The sequence below is a fragment of the Mustela nivalis genome (assembly GCF_964662115.1).
Source record: "Mustela nivalis genome assembly, chromosome: 6".
NCBI classification, from domain to species: domain Eukaryota; kingdom Metazoa; phylum Chordata; class Mammalia; order Carnivora; family Mustelidae; genus Mustela; species Mustela nivalis.
In genome coordinates, this window is record NC_139025.1 from 34,097,289 (window position 1) to 34,117,699 (window position 20,411).

A 20,411-nucleotide genomic window follows, 5' to 3' on the forward strand; every position below is an offset into this window, starting at 1 on the left:
ATCTCTTGTAGATTTTTTTAGTAGTTGCAAATAAATATGGATGTTCATCATAGCATTGACTATTTTAATGGTGAAAAATGGCAAACAAACTACTTACTTAATAATAGGAAATTGACTAAATTAATTATGAGACACCCACATAATAGTGTTACTGTCATTGCAAGATATTTGTGATAAGCTGTTCAAGTAAAAAAAGAACATAATAGGGATGCCTGGGTGGCTCAGTTGGTTAAGTGGCTGCCTTCGGTTCAGGTCATGATCCCAGCATCCTGGGATCGAGTGCCACATCGGGCTCCTTGCTCGGCAGGGAGCCTGCTTCTCCCTCTGCCTCTAGCCTGTGACTCTGTCTGCCTGTGCTTGTGCTCTCTCCCCCTCTCTCTCTCTAACAAATAAATAAAATCTTAAAAAAAAAAAAGAATATAATAGCATTATAGCACTGTCCCATTTTTACAAATATATATTTACATAAGCATAGAAATAAGTCTGAATGACTTATGGATTGAAAGAATAAATATTGTTAAAATGACTATGCTACCAAGAGCAATCTACACATTCAATGCAATCCCTATCAAAATACCATGGACATTTTTCACAGAGCTGGAACAAATAATCCTAAAATTTGTATGGAGCCAGAAAAGACCCTGAATAGTCAGAGGAATGTTGAAAAAGAAAACCAAAGCTAGTGGGCATCAAAATGCCAAATTTAAAACAACATAACATAAAAAAAAAAAAAAAGAAGCTATAATCATTAAGACAGAATGACATGGGCACAAAAACAGACCCATAGATCAATAGAATAGAATAGAGAACCCAGGATTGGACCCTCAACTCTATGGTCAACTAATCTTTGATAAAACAGGAAAGAATATCCAATGCTGTTTCTTCAGTAAATGGTGTTGGGAAAATTGGATAGCCACATGCAGAAGAATAAAATTGAACCATTTTCTTATACCATACACAAAAATAGACTCAGAGTGGATAAAAGACCTAAATGTGAAACAGGAATCCATCAAATTCTAAGAGGAGAATACTGGCCTTTAACCTCGGCCACAGCAACTTTTTGCTAGACAAGTCTCCAAAGGCAAGGGAAACAAAAGCAAAAATGAACTACTGGGACTTCATCAGGATAAAAAGCTTTTGCATAGCAATGGAAATGGTCAACAAAACTAAAAGGCAACCTATGGAATGGGAGAAGATATTTGCAAATGACATATCTTAGATACAGATCCAAGATCTATAAAGAACTTATCAAACTCAACCCCTCAAAAGACAAAAAATCCAGTCAAGAAATGGGCAGAAGACATGAACAGACATTTCTAAAAGAAGACATCCATTTATTCTTCTCCTACCCACTTAAGCCCCCATGTTGCATCACCACTTCCTCATATCAGGGAGATTATGGACATTGGGGAGGATATGTGCTTTGGTGAGTGCCGTGAAGTGTGTAAACCTGGTGATTCACAGACCTGTACCCCTGGGGATAAAAATAAATGTTTATAAAAAATAAAAAAATTAAAAAAAAAAAAGAAGACATCCAAATGGCCAACAGATACAAGAAAAAATGCTGAATATCACTCAGCATCAGGGAAATGCAAATCAAAACCACAATGAGACATCACCTCATACCAGTCAGAATGGCTAAAATTAATGAGTCAGGAGACAACAAATGTTGGCGAGAATGCAGATGAAGGGAACCCTCTTACACTGCTGATGGGGATGCAAACTGGTGCAGCCACTCTGGAAAACAGTATGGAGGTTCCTGAAAAAGTTAAAAATACTCTATGACCCAGCAATTGCACTACTAAGTATTTACCCCAAGGTGACAAATGCAGTGATCTTAAGGGGCACCTGCACCTCAGCGTTTATAGCAGCAATGTCCAATGTCCACAGTAGCCAAACTGTGGAAAAGAGCTGTGATGTCCATTGACGAATGGATAAAGAAAATATGTGTGTGTATGTGTGTGTGTGTGTGTGTATGTAAAATGAATATTACTCAGCCATCAGAAAGGATGAATACTTACCATTTACATTGTTGTGGATGAAAGTGGAGGGTATTATGCTGAGCAAAATAAGTCAATCAGAGAAAGACAATTATCATATGGCTTCACTCATATGTGGAGTATAAAAAAAGGTGCAGAGGGCCATACGGTAAGGGAGGGAAAACAGAATAGAAAGAAATCAGAGAGGGACACAAACTATGAGAGACTCAACGATAGGAAACAAACTGAGGGTTTTTGGAGGGAAGGTCGGTGGGGGGATGGGCATTGTGATATGGAGGGCAGGTGATATGGTGAGTGCTGGATGCTATATACAACTCATGAATCATTGAACTCTACATCTGAATCTAATGATGTACTATATGTGGGCTAATTGAATTTAAGTAAAAAAATAAAAAAATAAAAAATGAGACAAAGAAAAAATAAAGACTATATAGAATATATGAATGAACTATCTACTGAGGGAATGTGCTAGGAAACTGACAAGATAGTGACATCAGAATTATTGAGCAACTTTTAAGTACCATGTTGACATTAAATGGCAGAAATTTGTTATGGGCCAGGTAATTACAGTTCTCTGAATTTTCTCAGTAATATTTGTCTGCTTGGGAGCAAAAATGGAGAAAGCAGAAGATCAGTTTATTTATTAGCATAGGAAGCAAAGGAACAGATTAAAGGAGTGAGGCTATCTAAAGAGCAACATTAAAGTGGTAAATCATGGTCTTTAATCTGGATAGGAAGTATGGTATAGCTAGTAGAAAATAACAAAGGTAAAAACTACCTAACCTTAGAGGTTTCAGGGACTGCCACTGAAAAGTAGAGAAATGAAATGTAAGGAAACTCCTGTGGGAAGTATTGTGGCACAGTGAGAGAAAAGTTGTTACAGCCAGAAGACTTAGTAGTGAAATAAGGCTCCATCATTTACACAAAATAGATAACACTGGGAAAACTGTTGTGTTTTTGAGCTTCAATTTTCTCTTACTTGAAATGAAGGATAATTATACTATCCTCATAGTGTTGCCTTAATCATAAAGCACATAGTGGTACTGGTCATAGAAGATACTCAACCTTCTGTTCCTTCTCTTATTAGTGAGGTTAAGTATTACAGTTCTGTAATAGCAGCTGCTTGTGAAAGGCCCCAAACAGTATTATATGGAGTTTTAGAGAGATTTTATATAAATGAAGTTCAAACTTGTTTATATAGGCCTCTGTTTTTGACAGTGGCCAAGAAAATGATAGGAGATGGAAAAAAATAAGCAAATACATAGTGGAGATGAATACATTTAATTTTGCATGTGTGTGTGTGCATGTGTGTATGTGATAGAAAGGGAGTATGAGGAATAGAAAGAGGATATTAAATGAATAAATATGAGTTATGGAATATGGCTGAAAGTGAGACAGTACCCCCAAAACTAGAAGACCCAATGCATACTAAAAAAAAGAATTATTGTTTGGACTTTGAGTAACCGGATAGCAAGCATACTATCTTGACTCCCTGAATTAATGGCAGCTGGTTGACTTATGTCCAGTTTAAAGACCTTTAGGTCACCATCTAAAGTTTCAAGGATTCGGAAAGAGAGGATATCATCAAGAGTCAAAATAAGAAAATAAGACTGGAAAATATAAAACAAAACAAAACAAAATACCTGGGAAATAAAAGTATTGGGGAAAGAAGAGGAAGATCCAGCTGCCTCCTAAGTGTAAAACTTATATACCCTATCTTCTATTTATATGCATTGCCTAGGTGACTTTATCTAGTCTCATGATTTAAAATACTATGTATATGCTAATAATTTCCACATGTATATCTTCAGCTCTAATCTTTCTCCTGTGCTACACACAATATGTTCAATTGCCTACTCAATATTTCTACTAGGATTTTTAATTAAGTATCTCAAACTTAACATGTCCAAAACAGAAGCCTGATTTCTGCTGCCTAATCTTTCTCACCTAAGTAATAACTATCCTTAGAATTGATCAAGTCAAAATCTTGGAATTCATCTTGACTCCTCACTTTCTTTTATATTCTACTTTGAATTCACTAGCAAACCCCGTTGGCTTTAACTTCAGAATATATCCTGGATCTGATTATTTCTCATCATTTCCACTGCTACTACTCTGGTCCAAATCTCTTGCTGGACATTACATATCTTTCTAACTAGTCTCCCTGCTTTTTCCTTTTTCTCTCCATATATATATGCCATGACATACTAAAGCCAGAGTAAACATTTAAAAATTTAAGACACGGTATGTTTCATGTTATGCTTCCCTTCCTCAAAACTGACTATTTAGAATAAAATGGTCTTGTTTCTGTTGCCTCCCTAACCTCACATCCTTTTACTTTGCTCCTTTCCCTCTATACTTCAGTTATAAACATCACAAGCATACCCCCGATTTCAGGATTTTTCTGTCTCTGTTGTTCCCTCTGCTTGGAACTCAGTTCCCCTTACATGGCACCACCCTCGATACCTTCAGATTTCCACTCTAAATTTATCACTTCAGTGAGGCCTGATTACCCTATATAAAAAACTTTATCAGTCAGATCTGGAAAGGAAAACCAAATCCTCTAGGTATTTCAAATGAAGGGGAGTGGAAGAAAAAAGGACTGAATACAGGGAATTGGTTTCAAATGTTTTAGGAGGGCTGGAAAAACAAAAGGAGAAAAGGGTGTCTCCAAAGATCAGTAACTACAGGAAGTCACCACTGTCCCTAAGGCTGCTGGGAGAAAGTGATGTTATTGGGGATTGAGGAGCTTATACTTCAGCTAACTTCTTCTTCTAAAATATTTAATTTATTTATTTGACAGAGGGAGAGATACAGTGAGAGAGGGAACACAAGCAGAGGGAGTGGGAGATTTAGAGGGAGAAGCAGGCTTCCTGCTGAGCAGGGACCCTGATGCAGGGCTGGACCCCAGGACCCCAGGATCATGACCTGAGCCAAAGGCAGACGCTTAACGACTGAGTCACCCAGGTGCCCCTACTTCTAATTTATTTCCAACTTTTAATATTGTGTTAATGCATCCCAATGACAAAACCTAACAGGACCACAGGTGGAAAGAATCCAGGAAATTGGGTTTTCAGCCTTCTAGCTTTATTGTAAAGAGGAGAATATGAAAGGGGTGATGTAGGGTAGGTTTCAACAGGTAATATTTGGCATATACCTCTTCTACTACTAGTCTTTATCATCTTATCCTTAATTTTTCTTCATACCACTTACTGGCATTTTTTGTTTACTATCTCCCCTATCCTGCCTCCATTAGAATATAAATTCTGTAGGAACAGGGAATTTGTTTGTCTCGTTCGCTGCTATATTCTGAGCAGTCAGCACAGTGCCTGGCATCAGTATGGTAGCATACTAAATGGGGAAGGGTGGTGGAAATGGCCCTGCAGAGCATATTTTATCACTGACTTTTCTTAGAATAGCCAGTGCATGGTGATGATAAAAAGCAGAATGACTTATAGTAAGTTTTACTATTATTTTCTAATTTTCTACACACAGTGGATCCTCTTATGTGAGGGTAAAGAGTTACAAAACCCTTTTCCATCTCTAAGGACAAATTTGAGCTTCAGTTCACTTTCTAGCTCTTCCCTGGAAATTTGATAAAGACGAAATGTCAGCTTGTTATTAGGCAGCATTTTCCATGGCAAAAATAATCTTATTGGTAACTTGCATATGGACTAGAAGGTACTATAAATGAACTATAGGGGCACCTGGGTGGCTTGGTCATTAAGCGTCTGCCTTTGGCTCAGGTCATGATCCCGGGGTTCTGGGATCCAGCCCCATATCAGGGTCCCTGTTCAGTGGGAAGCCTGCTCTTCTCTCTCCCACTCCCTCTGCTTGTGTTCCCTCTCTTGCTCTCTCTCTCTGTCAAATAACTAACTAACTAAATAACTAAATAACTAAATAAAATCTTAAAAATAAATACATGAACTATGAATACCTAGTGGGAAGCCATATCTTTGGCCTTTTGTCAATGTGATGACACTTGTATCTACACATTTCCCTTATAGGGACCTTGGAAGCTGCCTAAGACTATTAGAAAAAATATTAATTCTTATGTAGGACATGCTTCTAAGTTGGTGGTTCCCCTAGTCTCCTAGTATAATTCTTGTTCCCTTGCACCTGAATGTTACTTGAAGAAAAAAGAAAATAACTCTTGGATGGCTGTGTAGACGATTAAGAGGATTAGTTCCACTGAAGATGAAAGTCTGATGCAGCCTTGCTGGACACTGAATTTCCAGTTCAAAACCCTTCTAAATAAACTGGTTCATGACAGAGTATATTCACAACTTATAAAACTCATTTTAGTTAAGATAACCCCTCATGGACATTCCAGCATGTAATAGATGCTTAATAAATATTTATTGAACAAATGCATGAGGTTGGAAATGAATGCCACAATTATGTAATTATTGGATGGTATTACCTAAATGTTAACATACACAGTTTGTTGAAAGAAACAAATGTCTGCATTGACTATTCTGTACTAGTTATAGTTCACAACTGTACCTCCCAATTTTGAAATAATTCCCCCATCCCAAATAAACACATGTAGTTACAAAATACTGGGCAGGTTTTAAAGACAGTATACACAGATATCTTGTATGGCATTCTTTGGGTTGCCTCAGGCCACTGTTCTGCTTACTGATACACCACGCTGGATTCAAAAGTGGACATATATAAAGCCACTCATACCAGGGGAAATCAGTTAGTACTAAAGGGGAGCTTGTGCTGTGACTGACTAAATTATAGACTTGCCACATTAACAGACAAGTATTAATTTCTTTTGGCCTCTCTGAAACAAAATAATTTTTCCCCATTATTTTCTATCAAAGATCTCAAGCCTTCAAAAGAGATACTATACTTCATTCATTTCTTTTATTCCCAGTTTCCAGTATAATTCCTGGCATAGAGATACCTAATAAACATTGGTTGAACTAAACTATACAATCACAGAGAGTCATAATAACAACTAATCTTGGATGGAACTAGGGAATGAGTGCTGAACTATATGGAACCAGAGATTATGGATTTAGAAACATTATTTTAGATTGTGGATTTAGAGATTTAGAAACATTATTCCCTTGGAAAACCATGGTAAATATAGTAGGCCACAGAAAATAGCATCTGTGAAAGCCCATCAAGGATAATCAAGCCTATGGAGGCAGGGAACTAGGACTACGAATTCTTCCTTAGATTCCATGATGTAACTATCATCTCTATTCTTATCCCATCACTTTTCTTTACCACTAGCCAACAGTTTTAATACAGAATGTATGATAGCTTTAAAAATATTAACAATGTAGTCTGGAGGATAAGTGAGACTATGGTCCAGCCTTACAAAAACATTAGGAAGAATACAAGAAATACAGCTTAAACAAAGTTGCCTAATAACTAGTTATTCATGAATTTGCTCATTCTCTTTAGCTTTCACAAACCCCCCATGAACTCACTTACATGCACAAAGCATACAAATAAATCACAAATAAGAACAGTTCATTAAGTCAACCAGTTTATCAGATATTTCTTTCTGATGCCAAACATAATGTCAGTTAGTCCTAGGGATATTAAAATCTTCACTATGTAGATCAATTGAAAAGAATGTTTTGGGTCAGTCAATAGTTTTAGAGAATGACCAGTGTACCTATACTAAGTCTAGAATACTGATTGATCTCTCCATTAGCAAAACAAATATTCTATTCTTTTCTTTTGCTCTTTCTATTTTTTTAAATTTAATTTAATTTAATTTTTCCAAGAGTCATTGTTTATGCACCATACCCAGTGCTCCATGAAATATGAGCCCTCCTTAATACCCACCACCACGCTCACCCATCCCCCTCCCTCTCCCCTCCAAAACTCCAAAATTTGTTTCTCAGGATCCACAGCCTCTCATGCTTTTTCTCCCCTTCCAATTTACCCCATTTTTTTTCCCTTTCTAAAAGAGCTATAAGGATAACAGAGACCTTTGAAAATGTTCATTTCCAAGACTTGAAGAAATTAAAAATAATGATAACAAATAAATGGTTTATTTTCAGAATAAAATTAGGGATTAAAAGAGAAAAAAAAAAAAAAAGAAATCCTGTTAATCTTTTTAAAAATAGTAAGGTCTAAAGGCCTAAAAAAAAAATCTCAATAGTTTCTGATTCTGCTCTTAGGCTTTGAATTACCAACAGATCCATTTTTCAAGATTCCCAGTCTGATTAGAACATCTGATTTCTTGTATAAGCAAAACATGGAACAGGAATTTTTCAAATTCAAATTGAAACTCCCCATCCTAAATCAGGGTTGAAATGACATTTGACATATTGAGAAACATGCCACCAGAGATGCCATCCTTGCAGAAAAAGAGAAAAGATTATCAAATTCTTCCTGGTGACTAAGGATCACAAGGAACTTCCGGCAAGATGAAGGGCTAACCATTGTGTCCCAATTCACTGATCCACACAGAGGTGGCCCATCATCTCAGCAGCAGGGTAGGTAGAATTCATTGTCCTAATAGACTGAGCACTCAATTTGCATAGTTGAATTCTATAGTTAGCAGTCAACATTCTTTGTTTATATGTACTGAGTGTGTGGAAAGGTCATTGGTTATAACATTTTGTTCTAATAAATGGAAGGGAAGATTTCTTAATATGTAATTCTAGTCTTCCTCCTTATCTTCTGTACTTGAACTATCCTATTTATTTCCCTGTTACATGTATGTGGTAAAAATCTGTAATCCACAATATTCTATTTATGACACAGAACAGAAGTCAAAAAGACTTTTTACCTGAAAGTTGAATTAGTTACTTACTCCCCCCCAACTTTTTTTTTCTTACCTCATTCCCTGTTGACATGACTGCAACAACTGGAAACTTATTAACTTCAACCTCCGTGACACCTACAGTTGCCAGAAGCCCAATCTCTGAGGGGCCCATATGGGTTCCTTTGGCCAAAACGCACTCCCCTCTTTTAATGTCATGACCGATGGGTCTGAAAGTCAAAGCAGAACCATAAGCAGTATAATAAGAATAATATCTTCTCAATCGACGTTAGTGTCAAAGAAGGAGGACATTTAAGAGGAGAAAAGAGTTAAGAGATGAGGTAGGAACAGAATAATAAAATAAAAAGCTTCTAAAACTCTTTGTTGTTTTAATAAAAAATTTAAATCACAAAATAAAAGAAATAAGATTTCCATTTTTGCTAAGGAATATGTTATTTCACATTTGAAAACTATTTTACAAATTGCTTTATACTAAATTACAGTAAAAAAATACCAACTACAAACTTTCTTTGATATAAGGCAAGAATTCATATGAATATATCTAGTGGCATTAATGATAAGATGTCCATAGCATGTTAGCTTTGGGATGAGGAGAATAACACTAATGAGGTTACAGTCACAGGGATAATTTCTATTTGGACAATTTAGGCTGGCCCAGGTCTACGGCCACAGAAGTCTACTTGGCTTGGCTTCTTGCCATAGGGATGTGAGAATTGTAGCTTTGTTATAAGGACATTTGAGCAAATGTAGTATTGATGACTTAGGGCAAATACATCCCAATGTAAGAAAAATAATATAAAGTTTTTGCACTACTTATGGTAAGACAGTAGTCTCATTTTTGTATATAAGGAATAGCAGGTTATTCTACTAATATTGGTAGTCAGTAGAGGAGGGGCTATCAGCTAACTGCATAAAAACTCAAATCTGGGATTATCTGTGTTGATACCAAATTCTGGATTATCTGGGGTGGGGCTAGATTTCTGGATTATCTAAAAGCAGAATTAATTGCAGATTAAGTAGGCTCATGACTTTACTCCTTCTCATGTTGCTTTTGACTATTGTATTTACCTTTACTATGTTTACAAAAAAGTAGGCAGAGTAGACACGAAATGCAGAATTAAGAAAATTCATTTTGCTACTTGTTAAAAGTCCTCAACACTAATGGCTAAATGACTGAGCTGTGGGTTTACAATAGCCATGCTCTCCTGAGTTCATGATCATGTAGAAACAAAAGTTGGCTACACATTCTATACATTATGAATTTACCTGATATCTTGGCCTGGTCGAGCTTGCACCAGAATTCGTACTTCAAGTTCCTCGGTGCCCTATAATAAGAGCAAGTCATGTAATTTCGAACAGAATAAACTAACAGAATTTCTGATCAGTACAATTTAGCTACTCAGATGCATTTATCATCAGATAGGTACAGAATATATACAAATACAGAGAAACAGAACCATTTGCTACACATTTTGAACATGATAAATTTCTACCACAGGTACCTGAAAAACTAGGTTTGATGCCAATACATTCATTTATAAATAAATAAAACTTTTTTCATAATTTTCGTGTTTTTAAAAATGTACCAATTCAAATACTGGATTTTACATTGTAGGATAGCACTCTCAAGGGAAAACAAAAGATCTATCTATATGGCTACCCTAATAGATACATCAAGTGTGGATGGAGATAACCTGTCTCTTCTGTTCCCATGAATTATGCCAAGTTTCCCAGATATCTGCAGAAATTTCAATGAAGGACTTACAGTTTTCCTGGTAGTAGATATCTGTAAATTAATGGTGATCATTAATTTTACATTTATGGGCTGTGAATAATATTGTGACACTGGAACTGTGTCTTGTCATCCGGCAGAGTCGGTGGATGCATGTGTTCTGGATTTCAATGCTTTGCTGGCTTCCCTGATGCCCAATAAATCTGTTGCACAGTTTTAACAGCAGGCAGTGTGATATGTGTGCCAAGATTTGAATTTTATAAGCCTTACATGTGGGAAAGTAATTAAAAAGAAAATCCCAGATCAAGAAAAGTGGCTGTCTCTCAGCATGCCAAATTTTACTATATAGCCAGCCAGCCCAGAAGAATATTAGTTATTTTAGCTTCGGCTTTTAAGATACAAAATATCTTAAACTACTTTAAAAAATGAGTTAAGAAAACTAATCATTAAAATGTCAGTTGAAACTATTCTTTTATTGGTGGCTGACCCTCTGGTTCCAATAATTGCCACGAGTTTCAGTGAGATGAAGACCCATTTAGACCAAGAAAATTCCCAGGATCCTTTATTGTAGGCTATAGAGGGGGCACCGACATAAATTTAATTTTTCCAGGGTGTCATTTGCTGGCAAAGATTTTTATGAATTATAGAAAACCAGAGTTGAAGGGCTATTTGGTTCAAATGCTTGGCCTAGTGTAATATTTAAGAACTTGCTCAAGTTTCTTTGTTAATTTCTTCTCTGTTAAATTTTCTTTCACATTTTATCAGAAGCTAGTCTTGAATAAATTTCTCAGCTATAAGGTATGTCAACAGTTATTATCTCTGCTGCTCTATTGGAGGTAGTTTCCTTCCTTGTTTGCATGTGAAATTTCGTGGGCCAACTGTGGTTCAAGTTCTATTATAATTATAGTAATGATCATAAAAATATCTCCTGTAAAAAAAGATTTTTAAATATAAGGCAATTCCTATTTACTGGAGACCCATACACTACAATGTAAGATCCTAACATTACCAAACAAACGAACAAATAAAACCCAAAAGCCCAACTGGATTAATCTTATACACACTGCAGAAAATGGGCATAGTTTATAACCCAGCCATAGGAACAGAGCAGTAAAACCTGGTGATGACATACATCATCGGATTCCCTGATTAGTTCAGTATCTTCTACTTGTACTACTGCATCAGCACCGCAGGGGATTGGAGCACCTGTTGTAACCCGCATGACTTGTCCTGGCATTACTGTTTGAGTTGGCTGAAAATACAAACATGTAAAAAAGAATTGATTTACTCTGCTGTGGCAAAGGAAAAGTCTGCAGGAGATTTAATATTTTTAGAAACAAACCATAAAAGGAAAATCTTATACTCTTATTCATTTTGGCCCAAAATAATAAAAACTACCCACAAACAGTTGTATTTACACCAAAGAGGCTTTAACTTATTTAAGGTAAAGACCACTAGACAGATGTCTTTCTGGGTGCCCTGTTTTCCTTTTGAAGAACTGTGACAATTGTCACTATTGTGTCTCACTCAAATAATGTGAATTTTCTTAATACTTCTATGTAAAGTGATTTGAGTGTCTTTAAGAAAAAAAATGCCATGCAATGTGATTTTATGAAAGACAATTATGAAAAACTAGCACATTGGTCATTTACTTAAGTTTTGATGTTAAAGAAATGTAGTACTTTATTAAGTAAACTTTTTTTTAAAGATTTTATTTATTTATTTGACAGAGAGAAATTACAAGTACACTGAGAGGCAGGCAGAGAGGGAGAGAGAAGGAAGCAGGCTCCCTGCTGAGCAGAGAGCCCGATGCGGGACTCGATCCCAGGACCCTGAGATCATGACCTGAGCCGAAGGCAGCGGCTTAACCCACTGAGCCACCCAGGCGCCTCTTAAGTAAACTTTTTTATTTAATAAAGGCAAGTCAGAAAAATCATTTTAATTATTTCACTTGAAATATTTCCAAAACATATTAGTTCACCTTTCAATAATGAAAGTCTAGAAAATGCAATGAAGTAATTAAAAAATGATTCCAGTGTCTGTAATGATTTCTGCTAAACATTATATACAGATTTTCATTATCTGATCTCTCATACAGATGGTACAGGAGACTGACCCCAGGCCCTGCCCTGCAAACTTCTCTCAGCATAGAGAAAAGCATATTTCTGTAAGATCCGTTTGATAGGTTTGATTTGGCCTCATAGGCCAATGATTTAGGTAAGAGTTGGGAAAAGGAATGCTTCAAATTTCTCCTAAAAGTGAATTCTAAGATATCTTCTTAAGTATTTAAAAATCTTAAGTCACAACAATGTGAATATATTAACATTACTAAACTGTACATTAAAAATGGTTATGATGGTACATTTATTTTATTTTATATATTTTCTACCACATTAAAAAAATTTAGGGAATGGTTAAGGAAAAATACCCCTCTAATAGAAGTATAAAGCAAAACAGGAAATTTGTTTATCAGAGCAGCCTTGAAAATCTTTTTTCAATAATATTACTGCAAACAATATTACCAATAACTAAAATTATCAAACCCTTCAATTTATACTAGGTATGGTGTTAAGTGTATTGTTACATTCTAGAATATAAGCCCTTACAAAGATCAGGATTTGTTTTTTGTTTGCTTCTCCAGATAACATCTTCATTTTCTATTCTGTGCTGTGACCCAGAAGGCTGCTCTCTATGGACTATTTCATCTAGGTTCCGATTACTCTGGCTTCTGATTAGGTTCAGCTAATGGGAATGATCAACAAGAGATTAGAGGTACAAGAAAGGGAAAGGTAGGGTTTTATTCTACTTGCTCTTTCTCTGCTGGGCTGCAGTGTGGTGATGGCTATGTCATCTTTATTACTGAGGGCCACAGCTCCTATTGGGTGGTGTTGTCTCATAGCTATGAATCTCCCCAGGTCCAGGTAAAACTCGTTCCCTTTGTCCCATTAGAACTAGAGATAGCTGGTAGTGGAGAGTCATTGTTAGCACCTGGGTGCTTAACATTCCTTAGCTGGTTTCCCTTAACCCTATTTCTTGGGTATAGTCCCCTTAATCACCCCTTCTCCAGAAATATTTATCACTTTATCATACCAAAGCCTAGAATGTGTCTAGCACAAAGTTGGTGATGAATAAATATTTCTAGAATGAATGCATGAACATGTATGATCTCAGAAGCTCACAACTACATGAAGTATTCCATCTTTCTTGGCTTAAAACTCCAGTGTTCTCCCTGCCTTTCTCCCATAGTTACTGGCAAAAGAGATTCTTGGGATCAGCTCTCGCATTGAGCTATGGATCTTATATTTCCTTATTTTGCTATCTGAATAAAAGATATTCAGGGTTTTGGAATGGTTGCATTTTTATGTAATTTTTCTACCAAGATGCTGCATAGGATTTCATATGAGAAGTTTAGGGCCCAATGCATTAAAATAAAAAAAAATTTCAACTTAGATATTACTCATTGTCTGGGACATCCCTTAATCTACTGTACATGGTCATTTTGCAGTGCAGTGATTTTTGATGAAAAGTGTTCATTTTTATATATATATATTTATTTTTATTAGAGTTATTAATGCTAAAACTATCTTCAGAGCCTATGCAACAAAGATATTTGATATAGGCCTAAACAGGTCCTTCTTTTGCTGAAAGTGCCTTTTTGGCTAAGGCAGAAAGTGAATCCTAAAGTGAGTTTCAGGGCAGCTGCTTCTTAAGCTGAAGAGTGTTAGTTTGTAGCCCTGCCTCAATTTAGTCAGGTTCAATGGATACTTTGTAAATTTACTCTAAGTTTTATTGTGGTTGTACATGTAATTTTCTCTACTTCTTGGTTTAAACTAACACTTATGAAGTGTTTTTGTGTAATCATTAAATAAAAAATGTGGCTCCTCTCTAAGATTAGTAAATCTAAGTGATAGGTGAAGACTTCCTACCAGCTCACTTATATGAGATCCAATGTAAAAGACATTATTGGATATATAAAGATATTTATAAACCTCAATTGAATGGAATCAGATGAAAAACTCTAGGAATATGTGAAGTAATTCCTTTAGATTAAGAGTAACAATTCTTTATGAGTAACTCATTTTTAAAAATTTCTATTGATATACCTTATAAGTTTTATATAAACTAAAATGGTTAAAATCTTGATTTTTCCTTAACAGAGGTGTTGAGGTTTTTTTTGAGATTTGCTCAGTGACAGCACTTTATAATCATGTAATATTTTCTTTGACAGTGTCCAGTGCTAATCAATAGGACCAAAGTATAAATGATTTAAAGTCAAGTATTTGATACACTAAGAAAGTATTTTGTATATCACTGTCTCAGTGTATGCAATGGCACCTAATTCTCAAGCATACGTACTTCCAAAAAGTGAGCAATCTGGCTAATGTAAGATCTCTGTGATTGCTACAAAGTCTGTATGATACCTTAGTTATAAAGGACATCACAGATAAATCAAGGAGAAACCCCATTTTCTTGTATAGTTTTTATCTTTTTTCCCCATAGACCTTACAAGAAATTAGCAACTTTTAAGTTTCATGACTTTTTTTGTGTTCCTAGTTCTCTAGTACATTCAGAAATCTTAACTAGTAAATAAGGTTTAAGAAGACAAAAAGGCATTTATTAATCTGTTACCTATCTATCTATTTATACTAGGCTTTGACTACCCTGAACTATTGGCAGTTCCCTAAACATTCTATGCAATTTTTAAAAACACCTGTGTCTTGATTTCTACTGTCCTCTTGGCCTAGAATGTCGTTTTCTCATTTCTGTTTTTGTAAAATCCTCTTAGGTCCAGCTCCAATAGTATTTTCTTAATACTCCTAGGATGAAATGCTCAACCTCCCTATTGTCTTCCACAGTACATGACTGATAGCATTAGTTTAACATTTAATATATTATACTTAGTTGTTATATTCTGTCACCTCCACTAGATGTAAACTCCTTAAGAGTAGAAATCATATCTTAATCTACTTTATACCCCTAGAACGCAACACAGTGCTTGGTATACATAGTTTGATAAATGTTAGATAGACTCAACTGAAGATCAGAGACCTGAATAATTGGTACTTTGTAGCTTTGTAATACAAATGGATGCTTCAGACATCCAACACTGAGTGAAGTATATATTGAGAAGTTGAGTAAATTATGAGGTCATAATACAAGACATTTATAAAAAAGGGACCCAGGCCTAGCTGTTCTTTTAGTGATGAGGATTAAAACCAACCTGTGTCTAACATCTAATCACTATAGTGCCAGTTTGGCTTCAGCAATCTATACACAGACCTCTTTGATGCTTGGATGTAGGGATGAGGTAGCTGGGGTCACCACCATGGGCACCATTCTTCTCCTATATACTTACTTAACTTTTCCCTATTTTCAGCACATATGGGAGTACATACTAAGCCAAGGAAGAAAAGGCATGGGACATAGCTTTTGCTCAAACCTCCACATGTATTCATTCATTCATTCATTCATTCATCCATGCATTCATATCCTCCTTTATTTTTATATAATACTTATGAATACTCCATAGTAGCAGAGGATAAAAAGTATCTTGGTCTTCTTCTGGTTCTATTTGATAAGGTAGCAGCTTTTTTAACTAACCTTCAAAATTCACTGGATTAACATACGTTCTCTATTTCCTCTTAAATATAATGATGCATACAGCACTGTTTTATACACACACACACACACACACACATGCATATAGATATATGTACTTAAGTTTGAGGCTGTTAGACTCTTTTTAAAGATTATTATTATTATTATTTTTGACTCAAAAGTATCAAATAAGAGACCTTCTACTGTACTTTCATCAGTGCTTCATTTCTTAATAGAAATATATGTATATTCCTGTATGCTGGCTAGCTCCCTAGTGAGAAAAGCTAATCTAAATGATTAGCTAGAGAGGTTAAATAATTTGCTTCTAAGTTTCCCTGTTCGCAATACAGGTTGGAGAAAAGTTTGAGAAGATGACCTAGAAACTATAGGTCTGCTTAGAACATTAATGTTTATATAAGAAAGAATCATCTAATCATAGGACTGGAAAATGCTTGTAGGGAATCTGTGAGACACACCAAAAATACCATGCCATATATTAATAGATGCAGATTTCTTTCAGTTAAAAAATAATTCTTTCAGCTTTCTCATGGGAACCATCCTTTAATCTCTTTGATAACTTGTTTAATCCATCTCTAAAATTTCCATTACAATGATGGTAGAAACTTAGAATTGGATGCTGAAAGTCCATGAAATTGAAATCTTAAGAGTCTTTCAAGCCTGTGAATCTTACCTGCTCACCAGCTTGGGATTCCCCAATGATGAAACGATCTCCTGGGCCATCAGCAGCTGTGAGGTGAACAGAACCAAGAACAAACATCAAAATGGACGTACGGCACGGAATAAGGATCTAGTGTTGGAATTCTAAAATTTGACTCAAATGATCAGATAAAGTTTCAGGAAAATGGAATACTTTTCTGAGCTCCTCAACCAGACAATGGTGTTGTAACTGCTGGTTTGATCTTTGTAACCACCATTCAGAAGTACCAGTAGAAGTGATTTAATCATGCTCTTTCTTGGTGTTACTGGAGATGGTCTTCCTGTTGTGCCACAATTTGATTCTTGTACTTTTAATTCTTTTAAGGATTTATTTATTTAAATAAGAGAGAAAGAGAGAGTGAGCGAGCATGTGTGAATGCAGGGAGAGGTAGAGGATGAGAATTTTCAAGCAGACTCCCTGCTGAATGGGGAGGTTGATCCCATGACCCATGAGATCATGATACATGAGATCACAATCTAAGCTGAAATTAAGGGTCAGAAGCTCAAATGACTGAGCCACCCAGGAACCCCATATATTTGTATTTTTTAAATAGAACTATTTCTTCTAGCCCATCCTCCTAAATAAATACTATCTTTTCTATGGGCATATATGTGTGATGTATGTGTACACTCTCGTGGACATACCTATATAGATATATTACTATTTATATTCATATTTCTCCATTTTCTATAAATTTCGAACTATTTTCTTATTTATTACCCAATCTGATTTTCATAATAACCCAGTAAAGTAGAAAGAAAATATCTTTTTTTCATTTGACATTTGAAGGAAATGAATCACAGAATGGAGGAACTTAGGTTGACAAGTTCTGATTAGTGGTAGACCTAGGACTAAAATACAGTACCTTAATTTCCAATACAGTATTTTTTTTTAAATAATGGGCCAAAGTGTTATTTCTAAATCATAATATACAGGCAACTCTGCATTACAATTTCCATTGACTATTTATTTTTAAATCAGAAGAAACAGAATTGAGAGGGAAAAACTCAACCAATTTTTTTCTATATACAGTATAGCAATAGCTGCACCAAAAAATATTCTGGGAGAGAAATATATTCAAAAGGGTTTTCTTCATCTATGATGTGGATTTCAGATCCATACTACTGGCAAGGCAGTACCTATCAAATGAGTTTTATGATCACGACCATTACTTCCATGTCATCTGTCTACGGCAAGGATTTGTGGACACATATACAGAAAAGTTAACAGCTTTCTATATGAATATTTTAATTATATTTGCAACCATACTTTAAATAGTAAAAAGTATTTCTTTTAAAAAGGACATATGCAATTTATTTTTAATTTTTATTTATTTTTAAATTTTGTTGAGAGAGTGAGAGAGTGAGCGAGCATGTGCATATGCATGGTTATCAGCAGAGGGAGGAGGTAGGTGGGGAGGAGCAGAGGGAGCAGGACAAGCAGACTCTGTACTGAGCTCCAAGACCAGGGCCGGGTTCAAGCCTTGCATCCTGAGACCATGACCTGAGCCAAAATCAAGAGTTAGATGCTCAACTGACTCAGCAACCCAGGCTCCCCAAAATTCATTTTTTAAAAATGTGACCACAAAGTGGTGTTTTTTAAAAGTCTTATATATAATATTGTTTATAATGAGCCACTTTTTTTTGCACAGGTGGCTTTGTTTAACCTGATGTAGAAAGGAAAAAAAATTAACACTAAGTCTCTTCTATGTACTAGATGTTGTATCTTGTGCTTCATAGACATTATTTTAGTTGATAAACTCTTAGCTTTCTTGTGTTTTTTGGAATCCTATTATATTTTAAGTGCTCACTTGAAAAACAAGAATAGTTTTCCTCCAATGTTATTCTTATTAGGATGTTTTGGTGTTTTTAAAACATAAAATTATTTTTTTAAAAGAGCAATTTAAAATAGACATAAAACGGACAGAATCATTGCTTCCACAATTATCAACATTTTATCTATCTTATTTCATCTATCCTTCTGTTTATTTTTATAGTGTCTTAAAGTGAATTTTGATGTTCTTATTGTAGAAAATTAAAAAGTCAATTATCTTTCAGAATTCAAACACCAACTATATCTTGTGAATAAAGTAATTTTAAATTATTTTCTCTACTAGAGATTTTACCAGCTTGCCACCTCTCATAAGCAACCTAGACATTTCTCTTTTACTTCTTGAATGAGAGGAAATTAACAGGGTTTTAAAGTAAAACAGAGCTGAATCTGAATCCTGGTTCTGCCTATTAGTAGCCTCAGAACCTTCAGCAAATTATTTTTTTTTTCATTTTTAAAAAATTTAAATTCAATTTAGTTAACATACACTTATTATTCATTTCAGGGGTAGAATTTAGTGACTCATCAGTTGTATATAACACCTAGTGCTCATTACCTCAAGTACCCTTCTTAATGCCCATTACCTGATTACCTCATCCACCATCCACCTCTCCTCCAGCATCCCTTGGTTTGTTTCCTATAGTTTAGAGTCTCTATGGTTTGCCTCCTTCTCTGTTTTCATCATATTTTATTTTCCTTTCCTTCTCCTAAGTTCATCCATTTTTTTCTTAAAATCCATATATGAGTGAAATCATATGGTATTTGTCTTTTTCTGACTGATTTATTTCGCTGAGCATTATACTCTCTAGCTCCATCCATGTCCTTGAAAATGGCAAGATTTCATTGGTTTTGGTAGCTAAGTAATTTTCTACAACTTCTTTGTCCATTCACGGATGATGGACATCTGGGCTCTTTCTATATTCTGGCTATTATGGACATTGCTGCTATAAGCATTAGGTTCATGTGCCCCTTTGAATCACTATGTTTCTATCCTTTGGATAAATACCTAGTAGTGCAATTGGTGGGCCATAGGGTGGCTCTATTTTTAACCTTTGAAGAACCTCCATACTGTTTGCCAGAGTGTTTGTACCAGTTTGTATTCCCATCAACAGTGTAAGAGGGTTCCTCCTTTCTCCACATCTTTGCCACCATCTGTTGTTTCCTGACTTGTTAATTTTAGTGATTCTGACTGGTGTAAAATGGCATCTCCTTGTGTTTTTGATTTGTATTTCCCTGATGGTAAGTGATGTTGGTCATTTTTTTAATGTGTCTGTTGGCCATTTGGATGTTTTCTTTGGAGAAATGTCTGTTCATGTCTTCTGCCCATTTCTTGGTTGGATTTTTTTTTTTTTGGGGTGTTGAGTTTGGTAAGTTCTTTATAGATCTTGGATACTAGCCCTTTATCTGATATGTCATTTGCAACTATCTTCTCCCATTCCATAGGTAGCTTTTTAGTTTTGTTGAGTGCTTCCTTTTCTGGCAAAAGCTTTTTATCCTGATGAAGTCCCAATAATTCATTTTTGCTTTTGTTTCCCTTGCCTCAGCAAATTATTAAGACTTTCTCTAAACTTCAGTTTTCTTGTTGATAAAAATTGGGATAATACTTTAAAAACAGTATCTTTTAAAGCTTTTTATTCCTCTCATTCATTCACTAAATTTCTATACAGTGTTCTGTGTCCTAGGTGTCATTCTAGGTGCTGAGACAGAGTGGAGTAAAACCAGCAGACGTGGTTTCTATTCTAATGTAGTGCCAACTTGCTGCAATGTTTTTCA

The 20,411-nt window shown here is 35.4% G+C and overlaps 1 protein-coding gene across 16 annotated transcripts in view; it reads right to left on the reverse strand.

Annotated features, from left to right (window-relative positions):
• Nucleotides 1-20,411, reverse strand: part of GPHN (gephyrin) — a 643,001-nt gene that overhangs the window by 62,153 nt on the left and 560,437 nt on the right. For all 16 annotated transcript variants that reach the window (XM_082734092.1, XM_082734090.1, XM_082734087.1 and 13 more), the window contains 4 exons: nt 16,782-16,837; nt 11,625-11,744; nt 10,027-10,085; nt 8,816-8,969 (listed from right to left, as the gene is read on the reverse strand). In XM_082734092.1, coding sequence (XP_082590218.1) covers nt 8,816-8,969; nt 10,027-10,085; nt 11,625-11,744; nt 16,782-16,837 — 389 coding nt within the window. The remainder of the gene's footprint in view (nt 1-8,815; nt 8,970-10,026; nt 10,086-11,624; nt 11,745-16,781; nt 16,838-20,411) is intronic.